The sequence below is a fragment of the Onychomys torridus genome, chromosome 8 (assembly GCF_903995425.1).
Source record: "Onychomys torridus chromosome 8, mOncTor1.1, whole genome shotgun sequence".
NCBI classification, from domain to species: domain Eukaryota; kingdom Metazoa; phylum Chordata; class Mammalia; order Rodentia; family Cricetidae; genus Onychomys; species Onychomys torridus.
The window spans coordinates 64,386,463-64,412,546 of NC_050450.1; the positions used below are offsets into that span (position 1 = coordinate 64,386,463).

The 26,084-nt window shown below is 43.8% G+C and overlaps 1 protein-coding gene across 1 annotated transcript in view; it reads right to left on the reverse strand.

Annotated features, from left to right (window-relative positions):
* Positions 1–26,084, reverse strand: part of Vps53 (VPS53 subunit of GARP complex) — a 146,222-nt gene that overhangs the window by 62,363 nt on the left and 57,775 nt on the right. The window contains exons 8-11 of the mRNA XM_036196517.1: positions 20,589–20,667; positions 17,132–17,275; positions 16,543–16,685; positions 12,574–12,715 (exon numbers count right to left, since the gene is read on the reverse strand). Coding sequence (XP_036052410.1) covers positions 12,574–12,715; positions 16,543–16,685; positions 17,132–17,275; positions 20,589–20,667 — 508 coding nt within the window. The remainder of the gene's footprint in view (positions 1–12,573; positions 12,716–16,542; positions 16,686–17,131; positions 17,276–20,588; positions 20,668–26,084) is intronic.

The following is a 26,084-nucleotide window of genomic DNA, read 5'->3' on the forward strand; positions in this document are numbered from 1 at the left end:
GAAAAGAAAGGGGATATAGACAGTCATTTAAAATATATATATATATAAAAATAATAAAGTCCTTAAAAAGGGAATAAAATATTTTAAAAAGCCGCACAAAGATGGGAAATACACAGAGAGTCTAGATCCTGTATGTTATGGTGTCTTTAAATTTTTTGACTGATAATGAACGAGCAATAACTTCTAAGAAACACTGGATTATGCTGGGCTGTGGTGGCGCACACATTTAATCCCAGCACTCAGGAGGCAGATCTGTTAGTTTGAGGGCAGCCTGGTCTCCAAAGTGAGTTCTAGGAAAGGCACAAAAAAGCTACACAGAGAAACCCTGTCTCAAAAAAACCAAAAAAAAAAAAAAGGATTATGGAAACTGATAGACTAAACCAAACTATATATTTTAAAAATATCTTGACTTTAAAATGGAAGTCAAAAGGTATGTTGCTTTGGGAGAGAGGTTATGCTTTTAGTTCCACAGGAATGAGAGGCTGTGGATTCATTCCAGGTTGATATGGACCAGGTTTGATTAGAGAAGACCCCCTGAAAATCCTGACTACCAACATTAAGAAATAAACCTAGAAAAACTACAAAACATGCAATGTATATTTTACCTGCTCAAACATAAAACAAAAAATCATCTTTGGTTAACTTATGTACAATGCACTGTCTATACTTGTATTAACACAGATATATATGTTACCATTAAAAGTTTATGTGTTTTCAGAGCAAAGAGACCAGACACCAATGAAAATGAATGGCCCAGGTGATCCAGCATCTCAAAAACCTCTGTTATGGTCTTCTCAAAATTCTGCATCCAAACAGCTTCAAGGTTGATAGCTGAAATGGTCCAGCCTCACAAGGTACTCTAGACAAAACTTAATAATTATCCTGATTTTCTCAAGGTTCCCCCAAAGATACCAGCACCCAAAGACAACAGGAAGTAGATTAGAGAATGACACCCACATTCCCAAGAGATGGGGTATGGGTGGGTTTTGGTTATTCAATGGATTATAAATGTTTGTCATTATTTAGGGAGGTTGATTACAAGTTGTTATTGGCCATAGTCAGGGGAAAAAAAGCTAAACAAAAGAGTTAAATTCTTTCTAAATGAAAAAAGGGGGATATGATATAGAAATGATAAAAAGGAAGATTGTTGGGTTGGGGATTTAGCTCAGTGGTAGAGAGCTTGCCTAGTAAGCGTAAGGACCTGGGTTTGATTCTCAACTAACCCCCCTCCAAAAAAAGGGAAGATTGTTGAATCTACTTTAATCAAAAAAACAACTATTAACCTCAAAATATTTTATACTGGTATGGATTTTGTTTCATTGACACAAATTTAAAGTTAATTTTGTTATACTATATTTATGTTTCTACTCTTTTTTTGTTGTTGTTTTTTGTTTTTTGTTTTGTTGTTTTTTTTTTTTTTTTTTTTTGAGAAAGGGTTTCTCTGTGTAGTTTTGGTGCCTGTCCTGGAACTCACTCTTTAGACCAGGCTGGACTCAAACTCACAGAGATCTCCTGGCTCTGCCTCCCAAGTGCTGGGATTAAAGGTGTGCACCACTGCTGCCTGGCCTATGTTTTTACTCTTGTTTGGGGTATTGTGTTTATGCAGCTCATTTAAAAATATAATGTATAGGGCTGGAGAGATGGCTCAGAGGTTAAAAGCACTGACTGCTCTTCCAGAGGTCCTGAGTTCAATTCCCAGCAACCACATGGTGGCTCACAACCATCTGTAATGAGATCTGGCACCCTCTCCTGTATACATAATAATTAAATAAATCTTTAAAAAAATAAAAATATAATGTATAATTAAAAAATGTAAGTTAGTAGTCATCTATAATAATCAAACTTATAGTCATATTAGGTATGTTTTCAAGGTTAAACAGATATATTCAGAAAGATAGATGGTCTTCAAACACTTCAAAGACCTACAAAATATGGCATTCAATATGTTTAATAACCTAAGGCTTTTCTTGATGATGAGACATGTCTGTTCCTGGCAGAGAAGATGATGGGCATCTAAGAAACTCCATATGGGATTTACTGTTTTTATGGCAAAAGTTAGCCATTGGGCAGAAAACTGCCTTGCCTCAATTGCTGATAGGATGCTTTCCAAACTGGACCAGCAGGATGAAAAAAAAAAGTGACTGCCAAACTTTGCCAAGACAACGTAGGACAGTCCTTCAAAATTCCCTGCTTCTCAAAAAAGTCTATCAGATATACCTGGCCAAAAATGGATGCCCCAACGTTGCAACAAAATTTTGGGTGACTGTCCAGGCAGCCTGATGTCCCTGTTATTAGGTAACATTGCACCCTCCTGGGATCTTTGATGGAGTTAAAGACTAAATAATTAGACTTAAAGTTTTCCTTAGTTATGATAAAAAGGTAAATTAGGTATAAAACTTTAGACTCACAAAGATAAGATAAATAATAGAATTTTTTTAAAATAGAGATTTCTTTTAGATTTGCCAAATACAAATGGACTGAATATTGTAACTGTAATTCTTACTTGATAACTCTTTTTGTTGTATATAATTTTACTATGCTAAAGTTAAAACCTTCCTTTTTATTTAGAGAAAAGGGGGAAATGCTGTAGAATAATCTTTCTACACAATGTGAAAATGTGTTGCTCTCATTGTTAATAAAAAGCTGATTGGTCAATAATTAGGCAGGGTTTTCAGGTCAGCAAGAATGCTGGGAAGAAAAAGGGTGGAGTCTTGGAGATGTGAGAGGTGCAGAGAGAAGCAAGATGAACGTGCCATGTTGAAAGAAGGTCCCACCACATGGCAGAGGGTAGATAAGAAATATGGATTAATGTAAGAGTTAGCTGGTAGCAAGCCTGAGCTATTGGCCTAGCATTTATAATTAATATTAAGTCTCTGAGTGGTTATTTGGGAGCTACTGCCAGGACACAGAAAAACTCTGCCTACACTAATTTGGATTTTTTTTTTTAAGCTGTGTTTCACTATGTTGCCCATAGTGAAATAAATACTTTTCCCCAAACATAATATTTTTACTAATTATTCAAGAATTTCATACAATGTATGCCATCACACTCTCTTCCCATTCCTACTAGATTTACTCTCTCAGCCTTGTGCCCCACTTCAAAAAACCCACCAAGTTCAATTTGAGTTGTCCATATACTCACTGGAGCATGGTCAAACCCTCAGTAGCCAACACCTTAAAGGAAACTGAGCCCGGGCAGTGGTGGCGCACTCAGGAGGCAGAGGCAGGTGGATCTCTGTGAGTTTGAGGCCAGCTTGGTCTCCAAAGCAAGTTCCAGGAAAGGCACAAAGCTACACAGAGAAACCCTGTCTCGAAAAACCAAAAAAAGAAAAAAAAAAAAGAAAACTGAGCCCTTCCCCACCCCTGCCAGAAGCTATCCATTGTGAAGAGCTCCACTTCAGCATCTCTATCACAGTTTTTAAGGACTCTCTTCAATGGCTTCCTGTCTAGACTGTTTCTTTTTTTGATGGGGTGAGGGAGCTGGCGGTCACAGGAGCCTTCAATGTATGTCATTCTCAGTCATGAGTCTTCAGTCACTGATATCACTGCAAAAGAAGCTTCCTTGCCCATAGTAGTCAGCAGCAGCATGGATCATGGACTTCTACATGATCTCTGACCACAATATGGACCTTGGACACCAACACAGCCTGACATCAGCATGGACCATGAAAATCTTTCAAGGAGACTTAATCTAGAAAATGAACCATTCCACACCTCAGATATCTTGTTCTTGCACAGAGTGAGAGTGACCGTGCAGTTGGGTAGCATGCTTGTAGCCCAAGGGCAGTGCCTTGGTCCCATGCTCTCCTCCCCCAAGCAGGGTAAGCATCTTGAGTAGCAACAGTGGCTCCACTGGGGATTGAGTGTCAGCATTGGCCTACCGGGCAAGCAGCGACAATGGGGAAAGGTGGGCCAGTGGTGCAGCTCTCATACTTGTTGCCAATGCTCAGTTGCTTCTCAGTGCCAAGCACACTGTGCCACTCTATTCCACCATCTTTTTTTTTTTCCAATTGCAAGACACTACTTTTTAAAAGCATCTTCCCAGAAGACCTGCCTTTTAAAAAGTTGTTCTGGACATCCTGTGCACTCTACAGGCTCATCTGAGTCTCCCTTGGAAGCCTCCCTGGGTCTCGCAGGTTCCTTGAAGCAGCACCACGGCACTGTGGGTCCTGGTGGCTGCCACCATCTTGTATCTTCTCTTATATAAATTCTTTGTCCAATATAAATTCTAAAAATCTATGACAGCAAGATGGTTCAGCAGGTAAAGGCACTTGTCACCAATCCTGATGACCTGAGTTTAATCCCCAGAACCTAGACAGTAGGAAAGAACCAACTCCTCAAAGTTGTCCTGACCTTCATGTGAATGTAGCAAGCGGGGGGGGGGGGGGGAGAAAGAGAAAGAGAGAGCATGCACACACACAGACACAATAAGTGAACAAATGAATGAATGTAATTTTAAACAATTGTCTCATTGCTTTTGGGAGAACAGAATCAGGAAGCAGTGGGAGGTTGCCACAGTGCTTCCTGCAGGAGCTGAAGAGGATGGGACTAAGCTGGAGGCATGGATTCTGGAGGGATTTTTTTTTGGGGGGGGTGTCAATGGGACCTAGCAAATGAGGGGAAGGAAGGAAAAGAGGTTGAAGATCACTTACTTGGGCTGGTGTGGATACTCACTCAGATGGAGACCCTGGACAGTGGACAGGGCACAGGCTCTGGATCTGACTAGCTGGTTCCAGTCCAGGCTCTACCTCTGGATCTACCTAGCTCCTCAAGCCTCAGCCCCTATGGAAGACAAGCACCCTGACACACAGTCTGGCACAGTGGGAAAGTTCACAGGGAAAGGCTCAGAAGCAGTGGCTTCCACTAACAGTAATAGGGATGATGACGGGGTACAGCCTCAGGTTTGTTTCTTCCTTTCAAGACAGCATCGTAAGAGGTGGCCAGGCTAGTCTTAAATTTGCCATCTTTCTGCCTCCACTTCTCAATACTGGGATTACAGGTGTGCCTAAGTGTGTACTTCACTGAAAAGAAAGAAGTAAGGACACAGACTGAGAGTATTAAGAAACCAATTTCTTTTACGTGCCTCAAAGGCAGCCTGCCCCACTGTCCTGACTCTCTGGGATCATTCCAGGAAATGGAAGCAGTGGGCTGTCAGTTCACAAGTGTGAATGGACCCCAACATGCTTCCTCCTTCCCTAGCCCCACTATTGTGCACTCACTACCCCGTTGAAAATGCTGTTGTACTAAGCCAAAGGCCATGATGAGGGTGCTGAGGGCCATGCGGCTTCTCATATTAATCAGCTATGGTGAAAACAAGCCTTTGCCAACAGCAACTGCTGGCACAGTGTAGCTCCTGGGCGACAGCCCTGCTGTCAGCCATCCAGGTCACACTTCTTCTTCCTGCTCTGCAGCTGCTGTGGACCAGGGAGAGTTGCTGGTTTGGATTTGGATTTTAAATGACTTAAATGACATATTCTATAAACTCTGTGCTGCTAGATGAAGTATTTGCCAAGAAGGGAAGGGATTTCCAATTTTAAAAGAATCCATTCTTTTGGCAATGATGACAGTGGATCTCAAGTCCACACAGGAAGATAAAGTTCTTTAGATAGCAACTTAATTCCCTCTGATTGGCTCACATGGGACTCCCAGTACCTTCCAAACAGAAGGGGCCACACATGGGCCAGCCAAGCTGTCTCATTTACTGTGAAAAGAGTCTGGCTTCAGTCAGGTGCGCTTCCGCATCTGGGCCTGCACGAACAAGTCCCTTTTGGAGGCCCTGGCTGGATGTGTTATATTATCAAAGAAGGAACGCTGAAATTTAAGGTCATTTCCCCCTTTCCCTGAAGGAGAAAGCTTTCAGTTAGGAGATGAAAGCCCCACATTTTCTGCACTTCTCATTCCATAAACACTTGCACCAGTTCAGGTCCTGATTGGTACTTTAAGAGGCAGCTCGCGGCCTTAGCTGACAGTCAAGATCGCAGGCTGGGGCAGTGCACACCTGGTGTTTACTGTCCTCCTCCACTCTTGCTACCACATGTTCCTAGCTCACATTGGGATGGTATTAAAGGTTTCCTTTTCCTACTGAACCATAAGCATCTGTCTGATCCAACGTCTCATCTTCTTCTGAGCCTCTGCACAGAACTTGAGGAATTTCTTGTCTGACTAACACTTATTCACAAATGTTTTCCACACACAGGTTTTTGTTTTCTGTAGAGAAAACAGAATGTGTGTACACTGTGTATGTTCATAAGGGAGCCTCAAAAACAGACTGGAAAGCTCCAACTAAGAAGAAAAAGAACTTACTTTAAAAATATTTTATTCTCTATTAATGTTTAACGTGTAGGTAACAGATAAGACAGAAGCAGAAGATCGGGTGTTCAAGGTCAGCCTTGGCTACAAAGTGAGTTTGAAAAAGGTGAAAATTTTTATATATGTACTGAAGAGAAACCAAAGTATCATAGAAAGTTTGAGGCAGAGTCTGGACTACATAAGTCCTTGTTTTGGAAAAACAAAAAACCAAAAAACTAACAAAAAAACCAAGTAGGTATTACTTGGGGGATTGGGGGATGGTGAAAAGGCTATTTATCTGAAGATAAAAACTATTTTTTTGATAAAAAACCATTTAAATTACAGTATAATTCATATAAAATTCACCATTTATAAGTGAGCTTCAATCCAGCAATATTTATGCAGTATTTATTAATAGCAACTAAAAAATAGAAGAGCTCCAACTGTCCAGCAGATGAGGAGATAAGTAGTATCTACAACCCACACTCATATTATTCAGTCATAAAAGAGTCAAAGTACTGATGCATGGTATAGCATAGGTGAGCCTTTAAAATAGCATCCTAAGTGAAGGAGAGCAGACATAAAAGACCACTTACAGTGTGACTTCATTGATGAGAAATGTCCAGAACAGACAGATCCATAAAGACCAAAAGGACATGAGCATTTTTTTCCCTGAGCTGAGAGAAGGAGGGAACTGGAAGTGATCGGTAAAGGGCTTTCTCTGTGGTGATGAAATGTCTTGGAACCGGACAGTGGGAATGATGGAGTAACCCTGTGAGTGTACTAAATTACACACTTGAAAAGGAGAGGGCTGTGCAGTTTTGTTATTAGAACACAACAGCAGCAGAATTTATTATGCAAAGCAGTTTGGGAAAGCCCAGGTATTGGCTATGGCCATCTCTCCAATGAGGAGAATGGCAGACTCTCTTCAGACAGGACCTGCAGTTAATTACAAAATGTACAAAAGCAACCCAGTCCTCAACTGTGGTGAGAAAATGGATCCCTTCTTTTCTGTTTCTTCACTCTTACCTATCACTTTCAAATTTTCTATCTTGACTAAGTATTACGGTCTCCTTAGATACAGGTACAACCTAATTCCCCTGTAGGATACTATACAAATGGAAGAACATGTTCCTTTAGCACCAAGGAATCATTTCTAGGGGGTAGAGTCACGATGACTCTGTGGCTAAGAGCCCTTGTTGATCTAACAGAGAATCAAGATTCAATTCCAGCTTCATGTGCCAGCTCATAGTCATCCTTAACTCCAGTTCCTGAGGAATCTGATAACCTCTTCTGACCTTCTTAGTACCAAGCACATGTGTTTGTTCTCTCTCTCTCTCTCTCTCTCTCTCTCTCTCTCTCTCTCTCTCTCTCACACTCACACACACACACACACACACACACACACACACACACACAAACACCCGATCTTAAGAAAAATTTTAAAAAGAAACTGATTAAAAATATTTCAAACACTGACAGGAGTTCCTTGGGTATGACAAAACTACTTCCTTGCTCATGACAGATCACTGGGAAACCCTGAGCTCCCCTCCACTTCTGACAGTCTCTCTAAGTTGCCCAAAGGCTGAGGAGTGGGGTGGCATGCTGTGTAGGCTTCTTGACTAAATGCTCTTGCATATAAGCATCAAGGCTAACAAGCACAAGCGTGTGTAGTGATGCATGTCTATATCCCCAGCCCCAGGAGGTGGAAGCAGGAGGACCCCACATTCTAGGTCTGGCTGGGCTACATGATCCTGTATCCAAAACCCAAAGCCAGACAGAACAGAACATTGTTTCTGCAACTTTCTATCTTTATAATGTTGTTTTTTAAGCTGAGAAAATATACATTACATTAAAGTGACCCCTAAACTAAATGATAATTCTGTTTGGAAGGGCAACCTATGCATTGGCCAGGAGGAAATGGACCCTAGCAGCAGGATGTCGCGAGGATTCTTATTTTTAAGAAAGACAAAGAAAGAGAAAACTCAGATTCAGAGAAGCAGTTAACCCCAATCTGCTCTGCTTTCAGCAGAAGGCTGGATAGAATTTGCTCACCTTCAATCCAATCATCAAGTCACTAAAAATGCATATGGATACAGTTAAACCACATACAGACATTTGCTTTTAATTTCAAGGCAAGTGAGCCTTAGACTTTCTTAAATCCCTCCTGCAGGGTCAGAAGTTGAGGCAAGAGGCACACACACTGGCTCCTCACTTCTTGCAGGAAGAGCTGCAGGAAGGATGAGGATAGGACTTGGGATCACTAGTGCAGACCAACAAAGCAAGCCCATCCTTAAGGTTCTCCCAGTCAAAGTGTAGCATGCCCCTTTTTCTGTCCAAGTCACCAAGGCCTTCAAGTGACAGGGGAAGGCCAGGGATATGGGGGGGGGGGTGTGTGTGAGAGAGAGAGAGAGAAAGAGAGAGAGAGAGAGAGAGAGAGAGAGAGAGAGAGAGAGAGAGAGAGAGAGATATGGAGGTGGCATAAGAAACAAACAGCAGACAGGGTCTCCCTGATTTGGTTTCCAGGGAGTCTGCTAACTTCTATAAAATGTGACGTGTATTATATAGTGTCAAGATACACCTGGATTCGTTTTATAGTTTATTCTAAGATCCTAAAACAAAATGCTATTCACAAAAAGATTTTTAAGGAAGTCTTCTCTGGAGGTAAGCAGCAAAGGAGGAGGGACAGGACCAGGGGACAGCAAGTCAGATCACGGGCAGCCTAGAAGCTGGGGCCTCTTTCCAGTACCATTTCCTCCAAGTATTGTCAGGAGCCATGAGTGGTTCTTCAGAGTCCCTCACATCAAAGATGCCAGAACACTAACAGAATGGATGGCCCTGGTTGGTCCAGAGTGAGGTGATATCAGGGATCAGGCCCAGTGTGAACATCACCTAAAGTAAGGGCCTTCCCGGCACCCCAAAGCTAGAGGCCCGGGAACCTGGCCTACCAAGCTGAAGAGGCATGGCAGTCTGTTGGCATTCTAAAACTCATGTTGAAGCGAAAATGACAGGACCCCACTGTCAGGACTTAAGTGCAGATTGGCTGTTGAGGCTTGGTAATTGGGACAGACAATGGTCCAGAGAAAGAGGCTGAACTCTGTTAGAAGTTGACTGACTTGGAGAAGTATGTGGAGGCAGCTGACCATTGAGAAGAGTAAATAAAGAGCTTGTGGTATTCTGCAGGGTCATATCTGTGTCCGTGTGTGTCTGTCTGTCTGTCTGTGTGTGTCCCTGTGTGTGTCTCCCTAGTCAAGGATTTATAATCTGAAACTCCCTTAGGAGCCTGACAGGAGAGAGAAGCAAGGTTTGAATGATTAGAAGGGAGACTGACAAACAAGTTCTGCCAGAAGAAAATTTAAAGTCACATGACCAGAAAGGCAAGGCCTGGGGAAGAGGGTTCCTATCTGAGGAGCACAGCAGCTACCAGATGACAAGGTTCCAGGCCAGGAGCCAGCCCTAGCTAGAGGACTTGAGGTGAAGAAGTGCAGTTGGACCCTGAGAAACAAGTGCCCCAGTCCTACCCCTCCAACAGAGGTGGCCAGCCATCAGCCAAGTGCCACCATGAGAGTGCTACACCTGTTCTCTACCACAAAACCAAACCAAAAAGGGCACCATCTTCACAGGCAGAGCAGAGCTCAGGCCAGCTCCTTATGGCCTCTTGCTTAGTTGTCCTGCTCAGCAACCTGTCTACAAGGACACTCCCTGGCCACGTTGTTCTAGCACCTTATTCTCTAGTTACAGCACACTCCTTCTACAAAGTGATGGCTTCAGGATGATATTCTTGTTCAAGTATCCACATGCACTTCGGCCATATCCACTCCACACTGCCTTTCCCCGTCCTCTCCTTCTCCAAGTCCCCATCCCAGCACTGTTGACCCCTGGGGAATTTCTTGGACTGGTGACACGTGTCCTGGACAGACCTACGTCTGCAGGCTTCCCTGGTCATCAGCTACGGCGGAGCCATGTGTTCTGTGATCCTAGAGTGATCTAACAGTAACAGACGTCACCAGGAGTCGGGTCCTGCTGACAGGGCTGGGTAATGCTCAAAGCAGGCGTTTGGCTGGATGATATTCCGGAATCTGTGGTCTGTGACTTCTTCATGTAGTTGGATTTCTGGCCCACAGAGGCAATCCTTGTGCTCTACTCAGCTTGGCTAGCCAAAAGCCATGGGAGCTTGGGGACTAGATCCAGGGTGGGCCTGGTACTCAGTGCTGAAAATTCTCTCCTGTGAGGCTGAACCAGGCTGTCTAGCCTCTGCTGAGAACAGGGCTCCAGTAGGACTAGGAGGAGAAGCACCAATGCCAGCATCTGGCAGGTGCTGCCAGGCAGGGCTTCTCAGCAGGGACATGTTTCCCTGGTTGTTTTTCATTTGTTCTTGTTTTTGTCAGTATTAGGAATTGAACCTGGGGCCTTGTGCATGCAAGGCAAGCACTCTATCACCTAGCTACAGCCCTAGCACCAGTCACACACTTCTTTCAGTGGCTTTTCTGACTTGCATTTTCTTTAAGGACTACGGTGGTTTCAATGAGATGTTCCCTATACTCTCAGGCATTTGAATACTTGTTCCCTGGTTGGGAACTGTTTGAGTAGGTCTTAGGGGTGTGGCCTTGCTGGAGGAAGTGTGCCTCGGGGAGCTGGCACTAACGTTTCTTTCAAAAGCCACGGGCTATTCCCAGTTTGTTCTCTGCTTCTGCTTCAAGGTGTGAGCTCTCCTGCTCCTGCTCCTCTAGGGCCTTCACGCTACCGTGCCCCTGCTAGGATAACAATGGATTCTCAGTGCTCTCACAGGCCCAACTAACTCTCCCTTCGAAACGTATGGTGTTTCATTACAGAAATAGAAAAGTAACTAGTACAAGGAAACTATTTTCCTCTATTACTAAAGAAAATCAATTTTGAAAGTGCGTTAGTATGCGGAGGACTGTCTACATATTTTATTTACTTATTTATTGTTAAGTTTTGTGCATTCTTTCCTTGTTTGTTTTTTCAGCCAGAGCTCATGTAGCCCACGATGGCCTCAAACTTAATGTGTAGTTGAGAATGCTCTTGAACTTCTGGTCCTCTGGCCTTCACCTCCCAAGCAGGACTAGGTCTGTGGTACCACACCCAGCTTCTACACACCTTAGGTTAAGTATGGAAATTTATATCTTGTGATTCCAGTTGTCTTTTAATAAGCTCATGAGTGAGTGTAAGCAGACAGGGGCTTGAGACACTGTCTTAAAACAGGACTGTCATCATCTTTATATCATAAAGTGGGCTCCAAAGATGGCACATAGTTGCTAATACCCTACAATGGCTACCTGAGCTTGGGAAGTGGGGAGGGGAATGGGGGGGCAGAGAGAGCCATGAGGAAACAGAAACCTAACCCCCGGCATTTTTCAGAAGCCCTGTGACTCAAGGAACTTGCTCATCAGCAAACTGCAACTTCCTCTCCTCTCTAAATGGCCATCTGCTACCCATAAACTGGCCTGACTGCCCAGGCACAGACCTGGTAGGCTTGGGCCAGGGACCCTGTTCTACCTAAGACAGGAAAAACTGTCTCCTGAGAGGGAGGAGCTGCCTTCCGCCTTCAGGAGCCCTATAGTGCCCACTTGCTCTTGCAGCGGGCTCTGCTTTCTACTCATGAAACAGCCACAGCTTGTCCCCCAATAATACTCAATTACAGTACCACCTCTCTTCAGCCCAGTGCTGAGGGACCAAGTCCCCGTGCTGAGGGGTCTTATGCAGGCAAGGAGAGGATCCTACCAAAGTGCCAGGACCTTAGGACTGGGAAGCTGGGAGCTAGAGAACATTGCAGGGTGAGTGGCGCTCCAGGCCTGACTACACTGCTATTCTTCTGTCAGAGTGGCTGCAATTCTATGACTTTACTATTATCTCCGTGACCTCTGGAAGTGAAATGATCCTAGTAGGACCGTCTATGGGGATGAAGCTAACAACTGATTGCAGGTAAATGCACGCAGCTCAGTGTAGAGCATATGGCAGGAACTGAAAGAAAAAAAAAAAAAAAACCCACAAAACAATAATGTCGTTTAGATTCCACATCAAGTTCTGTTAGGAGTTTTGTAAATCACTTAATTGGCTCATTTTCCTTGTTTTAAAAAAAAACTTAAACTGGACACAGTGGCATGTGCCTGGGGCCCTAGCTCCTCTGGAGCTGAGGGGAGAGGATCACTAGAGATCAGGAGTCACAGGATGAGAGGATGTTGACACTTTACAGAGAAACAGTGAAAGAAGCCTGGTCACCCCAGCCTCTGGTGCCCAGACCCAGCTCCCTTAGGAAGGTCTTACCAGGGTTCCATCTGTCAGGGTGCAACCGGAGAAGCGTTTTGCAAGAAACCCCTCAAAGTTAGTTGTTCTCTGAATCGCAAAGAGAAGCAATTTCACTTCAATTTCCTTAGCTCTGGCTCGCATGATTTTGGAAAGTTCTGTCCTTCAAATAGAGAAAGAAGACTGAGGTCAAACAAACATCTTTCATTCAGGACATGACAAAGGAGGCTGGAAAGATGGTTTGTTGGCTAAGAGTACTACCTACATGGTAGCTCACAGCCATCTGTAGTTCCAGGAGAGTTGATTCCCTCTTCTGGCCTCCATGGGCACCAGGCATGCACACGGGGCACGCAATATATGCAGGATATACATATATACATAGTAAAAATAAATATATATTTAAAAATATATATGTTCCCAGCACTCAAGAGGCAGAGGCAGGTGGCTCTCTGTGAGTTCCAGACTAACCTGGTCTACAAAGCAAGTTCCAGGACATCCAGGGCTACACAGAGAAACCTTGTCTTGAGAAACAAAAAAATAAATAGATAAGTAAATAAATAAATAAAAAGAAAAATAAAAAGTGTGTGTGTGTGTGTGTGTGTGTGTGTGTGTGTGTGTGTGTGTGTGAAAGGAAATAGCTTTCATTTAGGAAAAATGTATAGGAGCATTTCAAACTCTGAGGTCTACTACCAACGCAGTCTAAAGCCCGGTGACTAAAACAGTCTTCTGCCTGACCCAGGAATGAGAACATTCCTCGGATAGCTGAAACCCAGACAGTATGGGGCTCTACACATGCTGTGCTTTCCCCACACATGTCTCTATGGAGAGTTTGAATTTATAAATTATGCACAATAAGAGCCTAAGAGTAACTTATGATAATGCAACAATTACAACAATATATTATAATAAGAAGCTACTTTCAAACTCATGAATTGTTTATTTCCATGGAGAGTGAATCCACATATACAGGAAAACTATACACAATATAAATAAGAACTGTTGGTGAAGTCATTCCCCAGTAAAAACACATCAAGAATTACAATGCTAATCTGATAATGCGGTTATTACCAAGTTTACATCTCTATGTATTTGTTTGTTCTGAGACAGGGTATCACTATGTAGCCCTGGCTGGCCTGGAACTTGATATGTAGCTCAGGGCCTCAAACCCAGTGATCTGACTGCCTCAGCCTCCCAAATGCTGGGATTAAAGGTGGGCACAATATCTGGCCTGTAGCTTCAAATTTTCAGTCACTTGTTAATAACACAGGTGAAGCTTATTCTGGATCTTATTATCAGCTACATATTTATATACCTCATATAATTTCACAAGTCATAAATTATTTTTTTTTCTTGGTTTTTCGAGACAGGGTTTCTCTGTGTAGCTTTGTGCCTTTCCTGGAACTCACTCTGTAGCCCAGACTGGCTTTGAACTCACAGAGATCCACCTGGCTCTGCCTCCGGGGTGCTGGGATTAAAGGCATGCACCACTACCACCCGGACTGTCATAAATTACTTAATTACAAAGCTCTTTATCTTCCAGAGAGCTCAATACACATTTCATCATCCAGATAAAGGCCCCAGAAATGTCCATCAGAGGCCCAGTAAAAGAGGACACTATATTCTTGTCTGCTTCCTGCCTGTGGAGCCTAAGTGTACCTCACCTAGGTGTTCTGTTGCAGAATATAAGTTATCTGGGAACAGTGACAGGTGAGTTCTTAGACAGTACTAAGCTGTCATCATCTTCCGGCACAAATGACAGAGCCAAACAAAACCTCTGAGTGTGTTTGAGAATGATGTGTCTGTAGGATATCCGCCAAAGTCCCTACAATGAAGCTTGGCAGCAGCACTGCGCCAGCTGGGACAACAGCAGGCGGTGACGCCCGAAGAGACCTGCTGTCTTTAGTACACTCCCAGTCTACGCACACTTCTTTTTGCACAAGCCTGCCTGGCAAGTGTGCTGAACGGAAGCTGAGAGAAACCCGTAGCAATCTCTCAAGAAGTTCATTCTTTCTTTGCCAGCAAGATTCAGAAGCTGACAACCACAACTAGCCATGAATTAATACTTGCCTATTTATTAAATATTGTATCTAGAAGCTGGAAAGATGGCTAAGCAGTTAAGAGCACTGGCTGCTCTTCTAGAGGATCCAGGCTCAATTCCCAGCACCTACATGTTGGCTCATAACCATTAGCAACTCCAGTTCTAGGTGATCCAATACCCTCTTCTGGCCTCTGTGGGTACGAGGTACACATGTGGGGCACAGACATACACGCAGACAAAACACTCATACACATAAAAATTAATAAATCTTTAAAAAAATACTGTATCTGTGGCAGCACAGTTGTGTCTTAACACCACCAAAAGTGAGTCCAAATGCAAACCACAGAGTCTAATGACAATGTATGTTAAGTAAGGTAGTCAAGGGCAGCAGCAGGCCAGTGGGGGTGGGGGTGTGGTAAGAAAGTGGCTGTGTGTGTGTGTGTGTGTGTGTGTGTGTGTGTGTGTGCAACAACAAGGTCCATGGGAAATCTCTGTAACGACCACCTAATTGTGATGTGAACTTAAAACAATCTAGACATTAAATATCACTTTTTAAAAATAAAATCAATATCACATAAAAATACTTTGTCCCTCAGTGTATTTCAAGTGTACAGTTTGAAGATACTTTCTATCAGTTTTTAAGGAAGATTTGGCACGGGGTATAGCCAGATGGTAGAGCACTTGCACAGCATTCACAAGGCTCTAGGTTCAATCTCCAGGGGAGACAGAGAGAGAGAGAGAGACAGAGACAGAGAGACAGAACCAGCATAAATGACACTAAGGTGGCTGAGTCATGTTTAGATGCAGGCCCTTTCTCTCTTATATTCACCTAAAGTCAAATATAATTATGTGCTGTTAGAATGAAACCATAGCTGGGTGGTGGTGGTGGTAGTGGTGGTGGTGGTGGTGGTGGTGATGGCGGTGCACGCCTTTAATACCAGCACTCGGGGGCTGGACAGATGGCTCAGAGGTTAAGAGCAGTGGCTGCTCTTCCAGAGGTCCTGAGTTCAATTCCCAGCAACCACATGGTGGCTCACAACCATCTGTAATGAGATCTGGTGCCCTCTTCTGGCCTGCAGTCACATATTCTGTATACATAATAAATAAATAAATCTTAAAAAAAACAAAAAACAAAAAACCAGCACTCGGGAGGCAGAGCCAGGCGGATCTCTGTGAGTTCGAGGCCAGCATGGGCACTACCAAGTGAGTTCCAGGAAAGGCATAAAGCTACACAGAGAAACCCTGTCTTAAAAAAACCAAAAAAGAAAGAAAGAAAGAAAGAAAGAAAGAAAGAAAGAAAGAAACTATAGCAATAAAATCCACTTACCACACTGTTTGATACAGTTACAAATAAATAATAAAAAACTTTGACTCTGGCTTTATCTGTCCTGGATATTCCTGAGTTAACTTTGCTGGGGTGTAATTCTTCAATAAGGAACTTGGTGTCCTAGCAGAGTGGATGAATGAGAGATCTTTAAAATGCCTAGGATGCTCAGATGCAAACATTAGAAATCACGGAATAGAAACATTGTATTAGGGAAACACATTCAACAAATTCTTTCCTTAGGTCTGCCATGCACTTAAGAAAGAAACTATCCTACTCTTATAGAGCTATCCACCCATCAAGTCAAAAGTCAAATGATGACCGATGGACACACTATGTTCTGATATACATGATCCAGATGCAGGGGAAATATGGGCACGACAAATCACTCTGGACAAATCTGCCTGGTGAGCCCCAAACTGGTAAGGGAGGGCAGCACAGCTGTGTGCTGTTTGGGGCAAGGGCTAGATAACAGGGAAGTCCTGGAGCCAGGAATCGAAGAGAGGATGAGGCTGTAGTTGGTATGAGGATGGCACCAATCATTTGGTAGAGATGGAAAAAGTGCCCGATTTTCAGGTCACATGTAACTGCAAGTCAGGTCTGGAAGCAGGAGACAGCTGAAATTTACCTTGTCACGTGACAAAATTCTACTGAGATCCTCTCTGTCATGCACCACTCCCGTGGAAACATCCGACCATACTTCTCCTCATAGTCCACAAGCTGACGTTTCACCCAGGCATAACGTCTATCAATTTTGTCCAGCCAGGCGACCTCGTGAAGGAGGGAACAAAACCACTTAGTACTCAGAAGTAATAACAAGCAAAAGCTAGGGCCCAAGGAAAACATAGCCAATTTCCATGTTTCTCTAACTTAGATTCTGAGTCTACACCATGCTATCTACGTGAACAGAATTTAGTTCTCCATCTATAGTCCATAGTTGGGCATAAGGGATCTGTGTATTTCCTAAAACTGTATGTAAAGTGTGAAGCACAAGTACATTCTTCTGGGGGAGAAGCTAGCTTTCATTAATTTCTCAAAATGGTCAGTGACTCAAATGGTGAAGCTCCACTAACCTATAAAGTCAGCCCAGGGATCTGTGGTTCAGTGCACAACACTATCAAATACTTAATAGTACCAGTAAAGTATGGGTCAGGAAGCCTGGCAGCATTAGCTCCTTTTTCAATAAAACTAAATTGTTTTGTCTAGCCAATACTTACATCTTGGTTTTCTTGAAAAAGTACTAGATATTCTGATAGGTGCTGTTTAATAAACTTTTTGATGATTTCCTGTTTGATTCTGGGGTCCAAAATATTAGCCACCAGGCACGCATCTCTCAGGACATTGCTGGGTCCTCCCGGCCTCTGGGAAACAACAGCATACAGCAGTTAAACGGCGGCAGCACCTGCACATCTCCTGGCCTGTGACAGCTGCTTCTTACCTGTCTCTCACTGCCATCACCCCTCTCCTTGGACAGCCATCTTGCTGCAGAAGACTGACATCTTAGTTACCGGTTCCTTGAGAAAAGAACACTAAGCTAATCTTGCAGTGGCCAACCTAAAAACTAGCCTGTGACTCAACAAGACATTCAAGAAAACAGAGCCAGCAAAGATCACAGGAAAGGTTACTTCTGGGTATCAAAACTGAAAATGACCTAAAGAGTCAGAATGAGAACAGAGGTTCTACTGAAGGGCCCCAAAAGTCACTGTCACTCACACGTGCATTTTTCCTGCTTCCAGGCTTCCTAGGATCCCTGATGTGTTGTTTGCTTACTTGCCAGCTGGCTTGCCGGCCTGCTTGCCAGCTTTGAGACAAGGCCTTGCCATGTAGCCCAGGCTAGCCTCAAACTCAGTGTCCTCTTCCTTCAGCCTCCCGAGTGCTGGGATCACAGGCATGCCCTACCATACCCAACTGTCATTCCCATCCTTAAAGAGCTATATTTATGACAAAGGGGTGGTGGTTTAAAAAACCCACACCAAATTCTAAACCACCAGACTCATTTCACTGATGGCCAATCACCCAGACAGACTGCCAAAAGTGAAATACTCTGACCTGAAGAGTGGAAGTGGGGAGAGGCTGTAAGGATACACCAGCTAAGAAGGGCCTCGTTTACCACCAAAGCAACTGGATCTCACTGACTATATGTGCTGACCAGGATCCCTGTGGTACAAAGAACACTTGTGAGCTCTTGGTTTAGCTATATAGCCTGGTGCCTTGGGGGAAGTTACTCAACCTCACCTGAAAAGCAATAGACTTAAATCAGGATGAGCAGAAATTCTTCCAAAGCTTTCCTGATTGTTTTTGTCAATTCTGTCCATCTCAACTGATGATCAGATATAATGTGATCTGGCTATTCTGAACTGTTATTCTGCTGCCCTCTGGCTTCAGACGAAAATGCTTGAGCTCACTGACAAGTCATGGAGGCCAAAACATACAGGTTCAGAGGTTCAAATTTTCTCATTTACACAAACTTTACTAGATTATCTTGGTGTCTTAGTTACTTTTCGATTGCTGGGAAGAGACACCACACCCAAGGCAACTTATAGAAGAAAAGAGTTTATTGGTCCAGCATGCAGCAGGCAGGTGGGCAGGCAGGACACTAGAGCAGTGGCTGAGACTTTCTTATTCAAAAGTGGGAGGCGGAGAGAGAGACAGGAATGGTCTGAATAGCTTCTGAAACCACAAAACCCTTGCCTAGTGCACACACCTCCTCCAACAAGGCCACACCTCCTAACCCTTCAAAACACTTCCACCAACTGGGGCCAGTATGAGCCTATGGGACCATTCTCATCCAAACCACCACATTTGGATACTTCATTTTAAAATTTTAATTAATTTTTCTTAAGACAGGATATTTCCTGTGTATCCCAGACTCACTTAGATCTTGCTATGTATTCTGAGCTAACTCATGATCCTCTTGCCTCAATCTCCAGGATGCTAGCTGGGGTGATAGGCATACCCACTCATCAATACTTAAAAAAAATGTTTTGGTTCCAATTTGAAAAACAGGATTAGTAACATAAGGCCTTTTAGAAAAATCAATAGCCTTTTAAAAAAGGAAAAAGAAAACAACACTATCCCATTAAGTAACAGCCAGAAAAGGAAGTCAAGTTGTTAAACCCTTTTAACTTCATATGCCCACTGGGACCTGGGAGAAAAGGTAGAAAGTAGGCCATGGTTAGATGATAGGTACATAGTAAAGATAGCCTTCACCCACATCCTTCTGAAACACTGTGCAATGGGACGGGACAGAGAGCACAGGAAAGCAGTTGCCTAGGAAGACTACTGTTTACAACTAGCCTTAAAAGGCAGACACTAGCCAGGCAATCCCCTTTTGCTTCTGAGAACTTCATTTTCATCAGAGGGCCAACAGGAATAATGGCTTTCCAATTTATGTCTTTCCTGAGTTACATCAGGTGACTAAAAGATGCAGTTCTCGAAGCAAAGTGCTTCACAAATGAGTATCAGATTCCTGGCAGTCAGTTGAAAAACACAAAGGCATTAAGGTTAGGAGCTGGTCGCCTACAGAAAGCAATCTATCAAAGCCAGGGCTGCCATCCCCACCTACTTCCTAATACAGAGCACAAAGGAAAAGCGATTAAGATATTTCCAGTTATTGAATTAGAGAGCAAATGCAGGAAATGCTCCTTGGCTCACAAGTAAACGTATAGCCATCCCATCTCCACCCACAGCGCCCAGTGAGGGATGCCGCTGGCCATGTGCTCAGCTTCACTTCTGCCTTCAACAATGCTTTCTCCTGAAATAGCTCAGATAATAGAGAAAACAAGCTTCTGCAGGCTCTGTCCTCCCGACACATGCAAAGCATCAAGATGACATCTGCCGCAATGTGGAGTACGGAGCTAATAGCAGTTTACCAGCCCAATGACAGCCAGGGAGGGATGCCTGTGTGAGAGACGTGTCCCCAACAGCTCCCAGGCGAAAGCAAGGCCTCGCAGACACAACAGAGACAGCTCCACCACCGGAAGCTCGAGGATCCCAGAGAAGAGGATTCCCACCATTAAAAGTGAATCTCTGGACTGTGCAGGAGAGTTACATAAGCTCCTAGACACGCCTCCCAGTTGTCTTGTCACCAAACCCAAACCAGTGTTATGTAACAATCGAAAAACATTGTGGTTTGAAGATATTTTTTTTTAAAACACAGCTATGAGAGAAAAAGTAAGTTTATAGGGCAGACAAAATGCAAGATTTGACATACATTAAATTAAACCAAATTAATCCTCATTTTTTCCCCAGAGGGAGGATCTCATGTAGCTCAGGCTGGCCAAAACCTCAATATGTAGGCAAGATGAACTTGAACTTCTGATTCTCTTGCCTCCCCCTTTCTAGGGCTTACTTTACAGACATGCATCACCACACCCAATTTACGTGGGGCTAGTGATCAAACTCAGGCCTCATGAATGCTTTGGTAGATTCTCTACCAACCAAATCACACTCCTGGCCCAAGTCCTCTTTCTGAGGCTGGAAGGACACAGATAAACAATTAGCATTGCATAGTGACACTTAAAACAGAGGCTAGTCTGAGTCAGCAGACAGCTGGCCTGTGCCTGCCAACACTTCTGGAGTGATACAATGTGTGTTACCACTCATGTGTCTCATGCTCACTGACTGGAGAACATGATAACACCTAAAGATTGAAGGGAAATGACGAGCCAGTACCTTGGTACCCTGCGAAGGAAACGCCTCTTCAAAATCAGCCAGGATCTGCTGTCCCAACTCAGTCTGCGCAGCCTTCACCCTGGGAGGAAAAGGGACTGTATTAATGACTGGTTCCATTTTCAAATGCCCGTATATAATGGACCCACAGGGTCAGGAACTGTTGAAGTCTCCAGGACTGTGCAGGTGATCACCTGGGAAGGAAAGGGGATGTACAGCTAGGTCTGAGAGGTCACAGAGAATCGGGGTTATGACTTGGATGAAGGCATTGCAGGATGGATTGTCTTACTGTCTTTTTCTTTTTTTTCTTTCAGTGCTAAGGACTGAACCTATGACCTTAGGCATGAGAGGCAAGTGCTCTACCACTGAGCTATGCTCTCAGCCCTTCAGGATACAGGCCACTCTTCCCTACTGTGAGGTATATATGCTGATCTTTACAAATTTTCATTTGAGGGTGGCTCTACTGCAGGGAAATATTAGATAACAGCACCCTGACCAAACACAAATCTGTTGGATAACTGAAACAACTGTTTCCTAGTCTATAGGGCGCTGAGTGGGAAGAGTGCTTCAGACTGTTTCAGAGTGGTTTTATATTTGCTTTTATAATATTGTAATTCAGAAACCTAACACTGAAAACAAATAACAAAAAGAATGTTCTCTAAGGAAAAAGTAAAAAAAAAAAAAAAAAAAAAAAAAAGAGCCAGGTGACCAATGAACTATTGTTTAAGAGCGATGAGCATTATCTGTAATGCCAGCACTGAAAAAGTAGAGACAGGAGGGTCACAAGTTCAAAGCCAGACTGAGATGCTCTTTCAAGACCATGTCTCACAAAGCAAAACAAGACAGGCAAAATAAGTGATGGATACTGGATGAAGATTTAGCTTCAAGAGAGTGTGAACAAAAGACTGAACCATAAGGAAAAGCATGTAGAAGGATGGTGGGGTGGGGTGGGTGGTTCTTAATGGCATCTACAGGAACACTAGGTGCTCAAGAAATACTGAGCTCCACTGAAAGGAGAAAGGAGAAGCAGTAGTATAAAACAGGAAGTGTGCACCGGCGAGTGCTGCAGTCATGTCCTCCTTGGCCACCAGCTGCCTCTGCTGCTGATACCTGGCTTGTCCCAGCCAGGCTCAGAGCTAGAGAACTAGGCTGCTGGGCAGCTGTCAGACTTCCCCGAGCCTGACGTAAAGACATGCTTTGCCAAAAGCACCATGAAACAGCATGCCTCCTTTCTTGGACTCCACCCTGCAACTTCTGGATTGATTTTATAAAGTTTCTAGAAATAGTGAACAACCTAAAACCACAATTTTTTTGGCTACTGAGGAGAACCTGGCAAGTGGCTGAGATTTTCTTTTTTTTAACGAGAGCATAGGCATGACCCAGAACACTCAGTTTCTTCCTGTGGCATAGTTATAATCATGCCTGATCCCAAATACTTTCCAGGGTTTTTCCACTATCTTCTAATGTTCTAAACCATTCCTACAGGTGAGTTTATATTCTTTCAAGTTAGTCTTTCAAGATAAGGCTATACTGGAATCCACCCCACCTCCACCTGGAATTGCCCAAGAGACATCTGGAAAGTTCCCCTGAGTGATGCGAGAGAAAAGGATGTGCTTTCATAAAGTTATTCCTCAGAGCATCTTGCCACTCCCCAGGGCCAGCCAGCAGGGTGCCTACTGTGGGGCCAGGTCACAAGGCAGAGATCCGGATGTTCACGCCCCTCTGTTCTGACCCTCTTCTCGGGAACACAGAGACAGCACCAGTTCTTTCCTGAGCCACAGGACAAATCCTGTAGGTGAGGCCCACCCCTGACCAGAGGTATGCATGGGTTAGGGTCACTGACAGCTCAATGAGGACGCTGGGCTCAGCTCTGCCTCTGTTACCTCCACCCCACTCTCCTACAATTCCCAACCTCCATGTTCTTGCTAATTCTAACAGTACGGGGCTGGAAAGTATATGATGGGTCTCGGCACTGGAGCAAAAGAAAGGGGGTTACCAGGCTCTCATTCATAATGATTTCTAATGTTCAAAGTTACCCTTGAGACTAGCCAGACTTAGCCATGTCACTAGTAAGCTGCGTGTAGTAAGCTACTTCTTCTATGTGGAACACAACTAAGAACCACTGGGAAGGGGGCTGGAGATATGGTTCAGCAGTGAAGACACCGCTGCTCTTCCAGAGGACCAAAGTTGGTTCCTAGGACCCATACCAGGTGACTCACAACCATCTGTAACTACAATTCCAGAGGATTCAATAGCCTTTTCTGGTCTCTGAGGGCACTCACAGATACACACACACACACACACACACACACACAGACACACACAGGGGGGGTGGTGGTGGTAAGGATAGAGGCCTGTGCTAGAGGACTTCAGTGTGTTTCCAGTACTACTTCACAACACCCAGCTTACAGTTTATCTGGCAATAGCACTCACCTTTACAAGTGGTGGCAAGAGGGTTTCATAATTAATATTAGGGCAGAAAAATAAGCCTCTGCCTAGAATTGTTTGCAGCAACGCTTGTCTCCCCGTGACGGAGCTGAAAGAGCAGCTACTCCCCTGGAGGCATTACTGACAAAGATAGATCACATTCACGGGCATTTTCTGGGTGAGATGTGAGCCACAGCTTCTATAATGGATACAGCTTATGAACAATTCCCCAAAAGGCCCCTGTGTTGAGGGCTTAGTCTTCAGGTAGTGCTGCTGGGAGGTGACTGGACCATGAGGACGGACTTCACCAATGGAATAGTTGGCTGACAGATTTATCATTTGATGAGGTATTTGGGAAATGATGGAACAAGGAAATGGGGTATGGTTTGAAGAAGCAGGTCATTGGCTGGGGTGGGCAGTGCCCTAGAGGGAATATATGTGTATATATACATATACAGTTTTGGTGTGTGTGTGTGTGTGTGTGTGTGTGTGTGTGTGTGTGTGTGTGTGTGTATGCAAATTGGAGGATAACTTGCAGGAGTCGATTCTCTCCCTCTATCATATGGATCCCAAGAATTGAACTGGAGTTTTCAGGCTTGGTAACAGGCATCTTGATCCACTGAGCCATCTTACTGGCTCACCTAGGTGAATTTTGTCCTCAGATCTTTGTTGAATTTTTCCTGGCCTCATGTATGCCTGAGGTGAGCCACTCTGTTTTACCACAAGCTTCCTACATGATGCTCTGCATTACCTTTTTTTTTTTTTTTTTTTTTTTTTTTTTTTTTTTTGAGACAGGGTCTCACTAAGTAGCCTTTGCTGCTCTGAAACTTGCATAGCCCAGGCTGGCCTTGGACTCACAGAGATCCACCTGCCTCTGCCTCCAGAGTGCTGAAACTAAAGGTGTGTGTCACGAGTCCAGCCACCACTACCTCTTTCAGGGTGTTTTTCTTTGTTATTTCCTCACAGTAACAGACACTGAGGCAATGATCAGTTGTCCAAACAGGACCCTAGAGATAATTGACAAGCTTATTATCTTATCATCAGCATACCAACTAATGTGGGGCAGGAAGGATTAGAAGTTCCTTCCTTCCGGCAGCTGAGTGTGGGAACACCTTTGTTCCTAGCACTCAGGAGGCAGAGGCAGGGGGATCTCTGTGAGTTTGAGGCTAGCTAGGGCTATAGAGAGAGAGACCCTGTCTCAAACACAACAGACAAAAAAGTTCTTTCGGCATCCAAGTAAACTTAGCCTGTTGTTTGACAGCTACCTGAAGTTGGTTACTACTAAGAAATGAAGAATCCTGTTGCCCAGGAAAAAAATCAAGGAGTGGCTTCTGGCATCATTCATGCCATGGGATGACAGGATTGTTCGAAGGTGACCTTCTCTAACATAATGTCACTCATAAGAAGGGGTGGCAGAGGGACAACAAAGTAAGAGAACTAGAGTTTCACAGAAAAACACCAGTGTATATTCATTGTCTCGTGACAGCCCAGAGAAGATACCCGCCACTGCTCTGAAACAGTGTCCTGACCTCCCACAGAATGCCTTGACTGAATAGAAGGGATTAGTCAAATACTATAAGGCAATAGGTGCTCCCAAGAATCTCCACCAGGAGTGTTGCAGAGACTTGGCGGGAGGCTCTGAGATCATGGAATGTGGCCCTCACAGCTTAATCTAAGAGGCCCAGACAGAACTTGTCAAATAGCTCGGCAGACCCCTCCATTCTTTTTTTGTTTTTTTTCTCTACACCATGTGACTTCCCAACCTGCCAGGCCTCTCTCTCATGTAAGCAGTTAGACATAACTCTGGGGGGAAAAATGTAAGGGTTCCCAGGTTTTGTTTTGTTTCATTTTTTAAAGAAATGCAAGAATCTTCCATTCTTTCTCAGGAAATATTGACTGTCTAGAAGCATTTGCTCTCGTGGATATGCTTAAGCCAAAAGGATTTGAAATGAAAAGATATTAAAGAAAAAATTCTTTCCTTCAACGCTACATTAAACATTTAGGCATTTGCCAGAAGGGTAGTTGAAAGAAACAGCAAATCAAGGCCCATGAACTTCATATTTCAAATGTACAGGCAAAGACTTGAGAATGCAGCCTTGCATGTGACATGTGCGATTTATAGACAGCAAGGCATCACATCAAGCAATGCACAGGGTAACTCTCGGCTTTCTTCCCTCCCTCCTGACAAACAGCTACTTCTATTATTTCCAGATGGTTCTACCATCACTATATAAACATAAGGGAGGACAATTCACCAGAAATGATGCTAAAAATAGGCAGTCTGGACTTTGCTCAAAACTTGAGCACCTCTTTGAAAACCGATGGCCATGGACCGCTGCAAACAGGCAGCTCCTGCACCGCGCTCCTTTCAGAGCTGCAGACTAGGACGTGCTACACTACAGGACCAGCACAAACCCAGGTCAAAAACGAAGAGCAAGTTCAGCCAGGAGCAACAGACGTTTTCAGGGCTGACAGATTTGATGGGGCATAGGACTCCTTGCCTCCTGCCCTCGCTTTAAGACATGGTTCTCAACTGTGGATCAAGACCCATTGGGGAGTTCTCAAACACCCCTTTCCCTGGGGTCACTTAAGACCACTGGAAAACACAGAGATTTACATTACAAATTATAACAGCAAAATTACAGTTGCGAAGTGTCAATGAAGATGAATTTATGGTCTGGGTCAGCATACCATGAAGAACTATTAAAGGGTCGTAGCATTAGGAAGGCTGAGAACCACTGCTTAAAGAAACTGCCACTTAAAGAGACTGCCACTCCAATAGTGCTCACTAAGTTTCTTCAAATTTATAAAATTATACCTTTGAGCAACTAAAGATTTATTTAGTTTTTTATTATGTGTGTATGGATGTTTTTCTTTCTTTCTTTCTTTTTTTCATGTGTATCTGTGCACCAAATGTATGCTTGGTGTCCTCAGAAGCTGTGGGTTGCCATGTGGGTAATGGGAATCGAACCTAGGTCCTCTGCAAGAGCCACAAATGCTCTTAACCACTGAACCAACTTTCTAGCCTGAAAAAAAAATTTTTTTTTTTTTTAAAAAGCAAATAGCACACCA